General features: G+C 54.7%; 6 protein-coding genes across 6 annotated transcripts; 3 read left to right on the top strand and 3 right to left on the bottom strand.

Annotated features, from left to right (window-relative positions):
• Nucleotides 1–100: 100 nt before the first annotated feature.
• IUM83_08028 (tRNA 2'-phosphotransferase 1-like) lies at nt 101–652 on the top strand (the record flags this gene model as incomplete). Its single annotated transcript, XM_067932376.1, has 1 exon — nt 101–652. The coding sequence occupies one exon, from the start codon at nt 101–103 to the stop codon at nt 650–652; it is 552 nt and encodes a 183-aa protein (XP_067782929.1).
• A 70-nt stretch (nt 653–722) lies between these two features.
• Nucleotides 723–1559, bottom strand: IUM83_08027 (PRD class homeobox transcription factor PRD50; the record flags this gene model as incomplete). Its single annotated transcript, XM_067932375.1, has 1 exon — nt 723–1559. The coding sequence occupies one exon, from the start codon at nt 1557–1559 to the stop codon at nt 723–725; it is 837 nt and encodes a 278-aa protein (XP_067783116.1).
• Nucleotides 1560–1743: 184 nt separating this feature from the next.
• On the top strand, nt 1744–2331 carry IUM83_08026 (putative troponin C; the record flags this gene model as incomplete). The annotated part of the gene is made up of 5 exons (XM_067932374.1): nt 1744–1746; nt 1857–1919; nt 1995–2024; nt 2092–2177; nt 2280–2331. 5 exons carry the CDS (start codon nt 1744–1746, stop codon nt 2329–2331), a joined length of 234 nt encoding a protein of 77 aa, XP_067783115.1.
• A 635-nt stretch (nt 2332–2966) lies between these two features.
• IUM83_08025 (CMGC/MAPK protein kinase) lies at nt 2967–6050 on the top strand (the record flags this gene model as incomplete). Its single annotated transcript, XM_067932373.1, has 3 exons — nt 2967–3230; nt 3295–5790; nt 5889–6050. 3 exons carry the CDS (start codon nt 2967–2969, stop codon nt 6048–6050), a joined length of 2922 nt encoding a protein of 973 aa, XP_067782928.1.
• A 1364-nt stretch (nt 6051–7414) lies between these two features.
• On the bottom strand, nt 7415–9191 carry IUM83_08024 (Acetylornithine deacetylase; the record flags this gene model as incomplete). The annotated part of the gene is made up of 7 exons (XM_067932372.1): nt 7415–7586; nt 7659–7721; nt 7789–7973; nt 8054–8114; nt 8174–8600; nt 8684–9014; nt 9117–9191. 7 exons carry the CDS (start codon nt 9189–9191, stop codon nt 7415–7417), a joined length of 1314 nt encoding a protein of 437 aa, XP_067782927.1.
• A 258-nt stretch (nt 9192–9449) lies between these two features.
• On the bottom strand, nt 9450–11071 carry IUM83_08023 (Acetylornithine deacetylase; the record flags this gene model as incomplete). Its single annotated transcript, XM_067932371.1, has 5 exons — nt 9450–9624; nt 9700–9762; nt 9833–10017; nt 10087–10147; nt 10224–11071. The coding sequence occupies 5 exons, from the start codon at nt 11069–11071 to the stop codon at nt 9450–9452; spliced, it is 1332 nt and encodes a 443-aa protein (XP_067782926.1).
• Between the last annotated feature and the right edge of the window lie 2011 nt (nt 11072–13082).

The raw sequence follows: 13082 nt of genomic DNA, 5'->3' as shown, positions 1-13082 counted from the left end.
AACTCGCCCCTCCGGGCGCCGAGATGATCCTCCCGAAGTTCGTTTGTCCAAGACATTGGCTTACGCTTTGCGTCACGGGGCGGAGGAGTTGGGACTTGACATGAGACCGTCGGGTTTCGTGTCATTGACCCAATTGCTGGCCCTGCCACTGTTTCAGTCCTTCACGGAGCAGCAGGTGGACGAGGTGGTGCGCACCAACGCCAAGAAGAGGTTCTCCATCACGACGGACGTGTCGGGGGCCGTGAAGTTCATCCGAGCCAATCAGGGTCACACCCTGCAGTTGGTTCAGGACGAGGAGCTGCTGACCCCGTTAGAGGACCCGAACGCCATAGACAAGTGCGTGCACGGCACGTACCTCAAGTTCTGGGACAGCATCTGGAGCTCGGGGCTGTCCAAGATGCAGCGGAACCACATCCACTTCGCCGAGAGGGAGGTCATGGACGACGAGGTGGTGAGTGGCATGCGCTCCAACTGCGACCTGCTGCTGTACGTCGACTTCCCCATGGCGGTGGCGGACGGGATCAAGTTCTACAAGTCCAGCAACAACGTGGTGCTGAGTCCCGGCATGGGGGACACCGGGGTCCTCGACCGCAGATACTTTATCCGAGCAGTCAAGAGAGATGGGACGGTCGTGTACGAGCGAGAGCAGTGAACGCAGAACTTCATTTTGCTTTTCTTTTTCGTGAACACTAATGCAGCACTTGAACCATCGTCGTAGGCTGTTAGATCTCCACTTCCTCGTCGTCTTCCTCTTCGTCGAACTCCTTAATGTGTAGCAGCACAGCTCGCTTGATAGCCTCGGATTCGGCTTGAGTTACCTCGTCCTCCTCCAGCTCGGTGGACGGAAGGAACTGCGCCTCCTCGCTTTCGCTGTTGCTCGGGTCGCCCTGGAAGTGGCCTGCAGTTTCAATTGCTAGGTCTTCGTCGATCGCGCTGGTGCAGAACGGGTTGATGTTCTCCTGGAACAACGGACTGGGGGCGTGTCGGTTGGTGTCCTGCAGCCTCTGGAACCCTCGACGACGCGCCGGCATGTGGTTGTTGATTGCCATCCCGATCGCGATGAGCAACAAGCCTCCAGGGATGCCGAACAGCCAGTTGGAGACCTCCTTGGGGCGCGTCACGGCGTCGGTGGCTTCGTTGTCCTCCACGTGGATCGTAGTTCCTGCCAGGTTTGCATTGGCGACGGCCGCCACTTGTTCGTACGCGGCCTCGTCAGGCGAATGGTCCGCCTGGTCCGTCAGCAGCACGGAGATGTCGTTGCCATTGGCTTTCGGCAGTACCAGGGCGTTTGCGTTGGCTTGGGCTGCTGCGTCCATCGTCACCGGCACGCCGAGACCAGCACACGTCGTGGCGTCCACACAGAGGTAGCAGCCGGCTTGCAGCGCGAAGAGGACGTCGTTACTGCCGCACATGACGTAGTTCACCAATCCCGGTGCGACGTCGGGCAAAGTGACGTCGCACGACACGGCCAGTGGTTCCCCGTCGTCGCAGAGAGTGTTGTGCTCGCCCAAAGCTGGCGAAGCTGCGAGCAGCGCGAGGAATAAAGTTCGGGCGAGCATGGCGTCGGTCTTCTTGTACGTTTGACACGCGGAGTCGAAGTGACACAAGCCCAAGATCGTGCTGAGCTTGAAGGGGCGCAACGGAGACCGTGGATTCCTCGAACGAGCGGTGGGCGTCGATTCATTCTGTTCTTTGGCGAATCTCAAGTGCAGGAAGTTGAATCTCAAGTGCTGAAGGTTGAGAATGGTGCGATAGGAACCTCGGCGAGGAATAGTGCACTGCTTTGGTTCAGGTCAAACGAAGATGACACGACGTGCTGCCCGTGGTGGTGACGTGCTTGTTTCGGTGCTAAACAGTCGGCGGCCCTTTCGGACGAGCACGAGAGCGAGCTCAGGAAGATTTTCGACGACTACGACCAGGTTTGCTGGCGAGAAGAGCCCAATGTGTGCGCCTGGGTGGAGGGGTCAGGAGCTAACTGAAGGCGCTGCTGTTAGGACGGGTCTGGAGATATCGACATCGATGAAGTAAGTGCTCGGTGGCATGGGTGCCTCTTCACGGATGTGGCGACGAGTTAACGTATGGGGATCGCAGCTCCGGGACATTGCGGAGGATCTCGGTGAGCCGCTCTCAGACATCGAGCTGCAGTATCTGACCAAGGAATTCGACACGGACGAGAGGTACGTAGATGACGTGTCACTCATGTCGGTCGCTGGTCTTACCAGCGAGGTTCAGATCAGAAGCACAGCAACCTCATCGCATGCCGTGCACTTCTTTCGCAGTGGTTCCATCAGCTGGACGGAGTTTATCACGTGGTGGAAGCTCCCGTTCTAGAGCAGGAAGAAGAGCGGAACAGCATCTCCTTGGCGTTGAATGACGCTGAATCCTTTATTTTTAAGGTTCAACGCTCCTTTCGAGCTTGCGATGCTGCCTGTTTGCATGTAGCCTCAATCAATACAACAAGTCCAGATGGGACCAGCTTCATTGAAAAGCACGTCAAGACGCTGCTTGAAGCTCCTCTTGGTTGGTTTCGCGACTATTTTTTTGGACGACCTACGTTTCAAAACCAACAACCCGCCCACGCGACGCGGCCTAACGCGTCTTTGCGGGGACTCACGCAGCTATCTTCACCGCCAGACTCGCCTTGAAGTATCGCATGCTGCGCTGGTGAACATGCCAGCAGACCAAGAGCACTAAAATTGGCCTTGATCTTCGTGGCCATCGCAGTGAAACCTCACTCTGCCACTCGTTGAAGCTCTGCTTCATCCCACGCGCGCCAGCTACTTGAGTTGGGTGATCCGGCAAAGCAAGGTTCACCTTCTTCCCCGCATGCGGTAGCTGCTCCTAGGTCAGCTCGGCGTTCAATACCAGCTCCCGAGTCTAGTCCAGTTAGTCAGTCACCCATTTAGTCCTCCACACGTCCGTGCATTTACCAGTCATTGGCATTTCAAGCATCTGCAGACAGAAAAATGGGCAGGGATGAACGCAGCGCGCCGGTAATGACCGAGAGCGGCTTCACCATCAACGGTTGCAGCTTCAACGTTGATCCCAAGTACCAGCCTATCGACGCGATCGGACAGGGCTCGTATGGTGTCGTTTGTTCGGTTCGAAACACCGAGACGGATGAAAAGCTGGCCATCAAGAAAATCACGCCCATGGCTGGAGATGAATGGGACGCCACGCACACACTACGCGAAATTCGTCTGATGCGCTGTCTTGGGGCCCACGAAAACGTGAGTCATTGAGCTTTCTTGTCGTCATAGAGCGTGCCACCCTAACAATTGTTTTGCTCCACAGATCATTTCACTGAAGGACTTGAGCATGTGCAAGGAGAAGGACGAGCTCTACATGATGATGGAGCTAGCCGACACAGATCTGCACCGTCTCATTCAAAGTTCCTGCCCCCTGACGGAAGGCCACATCCGAGTCATCATGTACCAGGTACTATCAGGCGTCAAGGCGATGCACGATAATGGCGTACTCCACCGTGACCTGAAGCCAGGAAATCTCCTGCTCAACAAAGATTGCGAGCTCAAGATCACTGACTTTGGTCTCGCCCGGATGATGCCGAAGAAAGCCCAGCTCGGCCTTGAGCAAGCTGCCAACGACGCACCCTCCATGATGACAGAGTACGTTGTCACCCGCTGGTACCGACCACCTGAGCTGATGTTGGCTCCCAACGGTAGTTATGATGGAGCCGTCGACATGTGGTCTGTGGGTTGCATCCTTGGCGAGTTAGTCTCCCGAAAACCGCTATTCCCAGGCACAGATTTCATGGATCAGCTCACGCGTGTATTCCAGGTTCTTCCAGTTCCTGAGCCTGAAGACCGCGGCTACGTCATTGAAAAGGATGCACTCAAATTCTTGTCGTCACTTCCGGCTCCAGTCCCTGGTGCGCTTGAAACCAAGCTAGGTAACACTGCTGGAGCGCAGACAATGGACCTGCTGCGAAAGTTGCTCTGCTTTAACCCAAAGGAGCGCATTTCAGCGGACGATGCCCTGGCGCATCCATTTTTTGAAGGTGTTCAGGACGAGTGGGGCGAAATCACTCCATTGCTACTGCCACACTCGCTAGAGTTCGCCTTCGAAGCTCAGTCCCTCCCTCTTGCCACGCTGCGACAGTATATCTGCGAGGAGGTGCTTGCATTTGCCACCAAGACGACTAAGCGTCAGCCGGAGCCACACGACAAAGAGCCCCACGCTGTCAAGACGGAGAAAGCTGCAGCCTCGAAAGCATCCAAGTCAGCTAACGCGAGCAACAATGATACCCCTGCGGTACTTGAAAACGACTGTCAGGCAGGCTCCGGCTTCACCCTCAAGGGATGCAACTTCAACGTGCCCGCAAAATACAAACCACTGCAAGTACTCGGCGAAGGCTCGTACGGAATTGTGTGTGCCGCGACCGATACTGATACGAAGAAAAATGTCGCCATCAAGAAGATCACCCCAATGGCTGGTGACGAATGGGATGCCAAGCACACCTTGCGTGAAATTCGACTGATGCGGTACTTCGGTAAGCATCCCAATATCGCCTCTTTGCAGAACTTGAGCACATGCATCGAGAAGGATGAGCTTTACTTGATGATGGATCTCGTGGATACCGATCTCCACCGACTCATCCAAAGTAAGACCAAGCTTGAGGAAGCTCACGTCGCAGCAATCATGTACCAATTGCTATGCGGTGCTCAGACACTGCACGAAAACGGTGTCCTGCACCGTGACCTCAAGCCTGGGAATATCCTTGTGAGCAAGAATTGCGACGTCAAGATCACGGACTTCGGACTCTCGCGCTACATTCCTCACAGCGACCGCACCGATAATTCCGTAACCTCCCCGACAGCGGATCAAGATGGCCAGCAATCGCGACGTGCTGTCGACAAGACACAGGCCTTGATGACTGAATACGTTGTAACACGGTGGTACCGTCCGCCTGAAATTATGCTGGCACCTACGGGCACGTACAATGAGGCTGTGGATATGTGGTCCATTGGATGCATCTTCGGTGAGTTGCTAAACCGGAGACCAATGTTCCCAGGTGCAGACTTCTTGGACCAGCTCTCGCGCGTCTTCAGTGTGTTGCCGGTGCCTCCGCGTGACAAACGTGGCTACGATGTCGAGGGAGATGCACTAGCCTTCCTTGAAAGTCTGCCACCTTGTTCACCATCGGCACTCAGCAAGTTGTTCCGTCGTGCATCACCGGAGGCTGTGAGTCTGCTTCGACGCTTGTTGTGTGTGAACCCTGCTCGTCGTATTTCGGCAAAGCAGGCCCTAGCGCATCCGTACTTCAAGAGCATCCGAGCGCAGCTTGGTGAACCCCCAGTCTTCCACGTCGACAAGGCTTTCGACTTTGAATTTGACTATCAGGAGTTTCCCCTGGCGCATCTGAAGACACTAATTCAAAGCGAAGTGAAGTTACTCCAGAAGGATGGTCTTGCGTCTCCTATTGCTCCAGCCAAACCAGTTGCTGGTGCAACTCCTCCACAGGAAACTGAGGACATCGATAACTCCAGCCCAGTGCCAGAGCCCATCAAGCCTGTAGCGAAACAGGAAGTCGCTACGACAAAGGTTGACAACGATGGAGAGCTGGAGCAAACCAAGCGGGTGGAGACCCATGATGAAGTTACATCAGTGTCGATACCCACAGGCCCGGAAGATGACTTGGAAATTACAGCATCAGAGATCAAGGCGCACATTGATCCTGAAATGGACGAATTCGAACCAGCATCGTCGGATACGGAGTCTGACGGCATGAAAAAGAACCAGCGGCAGCAACAGGAGGATGACGAGACGGAGGTGATTCCTCAAACGAAGCAACCAGTAGTTGTCGTGGCGGACAAACAGAACAATGACGATGATGAGAAGCCTCACAACGTGATCAAGGCCTCGAGTAGATCGGAGCGCTCGATATCTTCTGGACCTTCTGCATCTGCAGTTGCGAATGCTTCATCGTCTACTGCGGCGTCACGCCGAGCATCAGCCTCTTCGACCAGATCAATAACCACTTCAAGTTCCTTGGCACGTCCCAAGAGTGCTGGAGCTACAGCACGTCGTAGTTCGACGACCTCGTCAACAGGAATCACGAGAACCAGCACTGGTGGCATTTCGTACCGTTCACAACGAGACCCGCGCGATGAAGACGAAGTCTCGTCGATCGCTAGCACGAGTAGCAACAACCGTCAGCACAGCAACAATAACGGCTCCGACTCGATCGAACACGGAGGAAAGTGGGGCCACCCGCGATCCAGCGTGATGGCATCAACTGCTTCTTCGCGTCTTCACCGTTCTAGTGGCCACAGCGCTTCAACCTCTTCAATCCATGCGGCAAACGAACGCCGGAGCGGTGCTGTGAAGACTGCATCAATTGCTACAAGAACTGGACCATCACGGGTAACCACCAGCTCTAGCAACAACAATCAGCTTAGTTCCCGCGGGGGTGAATCAATCGATCGCGAATCCGTGAAGAGTGACGCGCTGCGCGGACCTGAGCGTGTTAGCTCTACCCTTACCGCCGCTACTGCGTCTTCTCTTCGAAGACAATCAAGCGCTTCTGGGACTGTGAGACCAACTTCATCTGCACGAAAAGAGTCTTTGCCTGAGGGCTGGATACGCCGAACACACTCGAAGAGCGGTCGCGAATACTTCTACGATACGCTCAACAAGGTGGCATCCTGGAAGCTTCCCATCAAGCACCAGCCGCTTGACAACATCTTCGCAGGCGGGTCAAGCTCTTCGACAACGTCATCACGAGCCGCCTATGGACACCGTCAAAGCGTTCAGGTTGTACCAGGCACTTCGTCGACATCTTCGTCACCATCTAGTGCTCTTACTCCCGAATCATACACGAGTCGTGGAGGTGGTGGTTCAGCGTTGACAAGTCGACGAACCGGTTCCGGAGCCTCCAGCAATCTCCCAAAGGAATGGGCTCGCCGCACAGATCCTAAGACTGGGCGCTTGTTCTACGTCAACCTTGTCACGAACCGCTCGTACGCCAAATTACCGTCCTCGGTCACCGCTGCTATGCTTAATCTCGGTCGTGATGCCGTTGCTAGCAAGCGTGCCGCCGCTGAAGCCCTCCAGCGAAAGAAAGCGACGGTACCCCAAAGCCCTCAGTTCTCGCAAATGTCCTGGCAGCGCAAGAGGGTCCCCGCCACCGATGACTGAGTACTCCATGACGCGCTGATTCTGCCCTCCACGTAAAAGCTCCTGTCGACCAAGACATCTATGACAACGCTACATCATTTCCGTTTCACACGCGCTTAGATTCGCCTTCATTTTCACATTTCATATGAACATAGTCAATACTAGTGCCTTGAACTTGCAGCTACTCGACCATCACAAGGCAGCAGTACAGAACGTGACGAACAATGCAGAACGCGACGACCAATCAGCTTTTGCGGCCATATCAGCGTGTGGCCACTTACTTCTGAGCGGCATCCACCTTCGCAATCGTGAGGGCAAGGATCTTCAGCGCGTCCTTCATGTCGCTCAGCTGGCAGTACTCGTTGTCACCGTGGTACACGGAGCTCTTACCAAATCCCACGAGAGTCAGGTCAAAGCCACCACGCTGCATGTCGCGAACCAGAGGCAAACTATAGACGACAACACAGCGTTATATCAGTAATTGCATCAAGGTTTTGTTTGAGACTATGTCATTGCCTCACCTTCCACTGATAGAGAATGGCTTCGCTTCACCAAGTACATCGCTAATCGCCGAGCAGAGAGCCCTACGTGACACAATAGGTGTGAGCACTGTAGCTGATCCGGGAAACTACGAATAGTATAGATACGTACTTGTAGCCAACCGAGTCGAGCGAGCAGGCGATACCTTCATAGTAGCTCTTGTCGAACACAAGTTCCAACTTGCCCTTGAGGTTTTCAGCCGGGAGCGAGTACTTGGACACCGGACCGCGGTGGCCTTCCAGCGACGTGATGTTTGCGTTGAGTTCGTCCACGAAGGCCGTCATCTTCGCAACCATCTGTGCATCGCAATAACAAAAAGCGTCAGCAAAAACAAAGAGCAACGCACTAGCTTCGTTCAATACACGTCTTGACAAACCTCCTTCATATCGTAAAAAGGAGAGAGACGCACGTCACCCGCGACCTTGGCCCATGGCGGACTACAGAACAGAATCTGTCAGCAACTTCGACTTAGCAGCAAAATCAGTGGATCACTCACATTTGGTTGAGTCCGTTGACCGACGACTCGATCCGCGTCGGCTTCATCGTGGACGGGCACGAGTAGTTATACTCCTTCTCCTTGTCGACAGGTCCGAACTCCTTGTAGAAGTACTCCTGAATCTTGGTCACGGCGTCCATGGCCAGTTCCAGCCCATTGATGCCCAGGTTCGGCAGACCACTGTGGAACAGCTTGCCCGTCGCCTTCAGCGTCCAGCCAATAGCTCCAGCCGTGCCGATGCAAGGCTGACTGTCGGAGCAATCGACCCAGAACACGGGTCCGTTCTTGATGAAGTCAATCTTGCCCGACTCCATGAGCGTCTCGACTCCCACTCCTTCGATCTCGCTGTTCTCCTCCGACGCAATGAGCACACACACCACCTGCGTCTTGGTCGGCACCTTGCGCTTCGCCAGCTCCTTGAACAGCACTTCAAATAATAATAATAATAATAATAAAATAATAGTAAGAAAAAAAAATCTACCCTCTAACTCCCCCAATTTTGCGACCTACAGGTCAGCAGCGCCACGTGACCGAGGCAGTCCGTCGTGCCGCGGCCGTAGAGCTTATCGCCCTCCACCGAGAGCGTGAAGGGGTCCCTCTGCCAGCCCTCGGGGTTGGCCGGCACCACGTCCATGTGGGCGCCCACCAGCGCCAGCGTCTTGTCCGCCGCGGCCGAGGGCGGCGCGTACTTGAGGATGACGTTGCCCCGTCCCGCCACGAACTCCACGCGCTCGACGCTGAGCTCGCCGCCCGTGAAGGGCTTGAGCTCCTCCAGCACGAAGTCGGACACGAGGTTTTCCTGCGGGATGAGGCCCAGTCCAGGCGCATTCTGCACTTTTTCCTAGGGAATTGGTGGCGAGGTTTAGAGCGATGGCTTGCAGGCTCCAGGGGGAGTTGGAGCACGGCGGTTGCATGGAGAAGAGCACGGGAGGGAGTCACGTACGGAGACGCTGATGAGCTTGCGCAGGAGCTCTACGTACGCGCTCTCGTCGAGCGCCAAGTCGTGCAGCGAGGCCATCTCTCTCTCGTCGTTGCGGAGGATTCGAAGATGAAGTTTGGCGGATGGGGAGTGAAGGTCGGAGTGATGAGAGCGGCTGATTGGCTGAAATGGAAAAGGGATTTGGACCAATGACGGACCGGGTACACTCATCCTGTAGACGAAAGGGTCACCTGTTGAAGCAGTGGGTGAGCTGGTCATAGACAGGTGATGAATGCTGGGCGCTGGTAGCCAAGCGCAGCGTATAGATTCGTGGACGAGCGCCTGTATCGGCGTTTCCTAGGTGGACGTGGCGGCCTCGACGTTGGCGACGGTGCGCGCGAGGATCTTGATCGCGTCCTTCATGTCGCTCAGCTGGCAGTACTCGTTGTCGCCGTGGTAGACGGAGCTCTTGCCGAAGCCAGTCAGCGTCAGGTCCAGGCCAGCGCGCTGCAGGTCGCGCACGAGCGGCAGGCTGTAGCAGCAGGTGCGGACGATAGCGTGAGTATTGCATCGAACAAAGGAGGGAGGAGGGCAGGAACGTCCTTACCTGCCACTGATGGAAAACGGTTTGGCCTCGCCCAGTACGTCGGCAATGGCAGCGTACAGCGACCTGGAGGAAGACATGCGTACGTTAGTCCGACACTCGTAACAGTAGGTTCACGTAGCAACAAAAGACTTACTTGTAGCCGACGGAGTCCAACGAGCACGCAATGCCCTCGAAGTACTGGTCCTCAAACGTGAGCTCGAGCTTGCCGTTCCAGTTCTCGTCAGGGAGAGTGTACTTGGACACAGGTCCACGCTTGCCCTCCAGCGACGTGATGTTGTCGTTGAGGTCGTTGACGTACGAGTGCATTTTGGCAATCAACTACGCACCACGACAATCAGCTACACGCATCGCTCCTCCCACTACTGCCATAGATTGATGAGCACGTACGTCCTTCATGTCGTAAAATGGTGACAGACGAACGTCGCCCGAGATCTTGACCCATGGCGGACTGCAAAACAAACAGCAAAGAACACCCACACCCCGTCAGCTATCCTTGCAACCAACTCCAGTAAACAAGCACGTACATCTGGTTGAGACCGTTCGTGGACGACTCGATACGCGTCGGCTTCAGCGTCGACGGGCACGAGTAGTTGTACTCCTTCTCCTGCGGCAGCGGGCCAAAATCCCTGTAGAATCGCTCCTGAATTTTGGTGAACGCATCCATCCCCAGCTCAATGCCATTAATGCCAAGGTTCGGCAGGCCACTGTGAAACAGCTTGCCCGTGGCCTTCAACGTCCACGTGATGACACCGGCCGTGCCGATGCAAGGCTGGCTGTCGGAGCAATCCACCCAAATGACCGGGCCGTTCTTGATGAAGTCGATCTTGCCCGACTCCATGAGCGTCTCCACGCCCACCCCAGGGATCTCCGTGTTCTCTTCCGACGCAATGAGCACGCACACGACCTTGGTCTCGAGTCGGACCTTCCGCTTGGCCAGCTCCTTGAACAGCTCCGTCATAAGCGCCACGTGGCCCAGACAGTCCGTCGTGCCGCGGCCGTAGAGCTTGTCGCCCTCCACCGTGAGCGTGAAGGGGTCGCGCTGCCAGCCCTCGGGGTTGGCCGGCACCACGTCCATGTGGGAGCCCACGTAGGCCACGGTCTTGTCGCTCTGGGCGAAGTCCGGGTGCTGGTACGTGATGATGACGTTGCCACGGCCAGCCACGAACTCGACGCGCTCGACCGTCAGGCAGCCGCCGTTCTCCGCCGTGTAGGGCTGCAGCTCGGCCAGCACGATGTCGGACACGAGGTTCTCCTGCGGGACGAGCCCCAGGCTGGGCGCATTTTGCACCTTCTCAGAGACGCCGATGATCTTGCGCAGCAGCTCCACGTAGGAGGCCTCGTCCAGCGCGATGTCTTGCAGGGCGGACGCCATGTTGGTGGTCTGGTCTCTTCTCTCTTCAGCGTAGATGCGCGAATGACGCACGTCTAGCAATCGGATACTTTGTGTGGTGCACATGCTGATTGGACGCACAAAGTGGGAATTGTACCTCCGTTGTGTGGTGCACCGCAAGTTGAAGTGACAGTTGTGTTCATCTTATTATACCAATATAGTACATGAATGGGTAGAGTAATAAACATTTCAGGTCAGTAGCGTGTTCTGTTGATAGGAGATGTCTGATCAAGAATAGGCGCTCAACTTCTGCTCAGTTGGCGATATCACTAGAACGAGAACTATACGTGCATCCGTGCTATGACGTCCCCGACCGAAGTCGTTAAACTCTCCTACTGGAACTTCGCGATCTGGTGGGCCATTATCCTCGCCGTGCATGTCGTCACCGGAATCTACACTGCGCTCTACGCCTACAGCTACTTCGAGTTGAAAGACACCTACCTCAACATTTATCTTGTATCGAACCACATCGGCATGGCCCCGCCATACCACCCCACCATTGCTATCATTCACGTCGCAATGTCTGCACTCCACGGGATATGCATCTTCCTGATGATCGCCGGTTCCCTTTGGCAACGCTCACTAGCTTTCACGCCATGGAGGTCTTGCAATGTTGAAGTCAGACAGGAACAAGTGAAGACCACACGCACCACTTCTATTATTCTTAAGAGCTTTACGAACGTGTACACAAAGGTTTCGGACCGACACGGCTTTTGTGGCGTGAACAGTGACCACTTTCATGCTGTGCTCATCATTCGTGAGGTGATCGAGACAGCACTGCAGACTGTACAAGCCTATCGTATGAGCATGTTGCTGCCACGGACATTACTGAATCGATTCTACGTGCTTTTGATGGTGGTGAACTGCTGGTCGTCTGTGGTAGTTCACTCGATGTTTTTCAGAGGCGACGAGGCCCGAAGACGATTTGTGTGTATCATTTTGGATTGTGTACTCGACTTGATGGCTTGCTTCGGCGTGGAGCTCATCATTTTGCTAAGTTATACGAGTGATTATGTTGTTGCGATCCGGGGATTCTGGGACTTCACGTGGTACAATGACGAGTGGGCTGCACGAGCACTCAACGAATTTAGGATGGTTCTTGTAAATTCATGGTCAGATCTAGGGAGTCGATCCATTTTTTCTCTTGGATTAATCATGACAACTACTAACTTGAAGGAGTTGCTTCAACGACTACCTCGCAACACAAAGCGAGTGGGGACTGCGCCACGACGTGGTGTTACAAAGATTCATGACGGTACCTTAACTAGCGTTGTCCCTAAACTATCAATGGCCGCCTCTACATCCACGTTACCGAGCTCTCAGTCTTCAAAATGTAGCACAAATTTACGTACTCGAGGCGCCCACTTCCTACTGCGTACAGCCCACTTGCTGCTCGCAGGTTGGGGGCTCGTAGTGCTTGGTCTTCACATCCAAGCATCTGTTCAGCCAACGCTACCACAGTGTCTGATGCAAGTAAGGCCATGGGGAGGTACCCGTCCATCTTGCTACCTGGTTGGCCTTGATTGTTACACTTTGGATATTTCCGGAACAATGAAGGAAGTAGAGGTGAAATGGAGCGAATTCGACAGCTCTACTGTCGTTCAGCTATTGGTTCGCCATTGCCCGTCACTGGAAATGCCGAACTCTATCAGCAACTTTCACGAGCTGCACGGTATCAAAGTGTACAACTCGACTATCAACGACTGGGGTGAATCGGCTGCGATAACAAACACGAACCACCCTCACCTTGCAAACCTGTATCTTGTCCGTACCAACATGATGGACGGAGTGCTTCCTATGGGGTTTCAATCGACAGAATTTCCACAATTCCTCAGTGACATCCAATTTTGCGTCACGAATCTAAGAGAGATACCGAGTGACCTGGACCTCAAGTGGAACCCTGGTGGGATTCTACAGTTCGAGTACAGCCAGCTGACGTTGGTTCCTCCGGTGCTCATGCGTTTAGAGCCAACCCACTTTTCAGTAACTGGAA

Source organism: Phytophthora cinnamomi (genome assembly GCF_018691715.1).
Source record: "Phytophthora cinnamomi strain GKB4 chromosome Unknown Contig102, whole genome shotgun sequence".
Classification (NCBI taxonomy): Eukaryota; Oomycota; class Peronosporomycetes; order Peronosporales; family Peronosporaceae; genus Phytophthora; species Phytophthora cinnamomi.
This window is presented reverse-complemented; position numbering and strand designations above follow the sequence as displayed.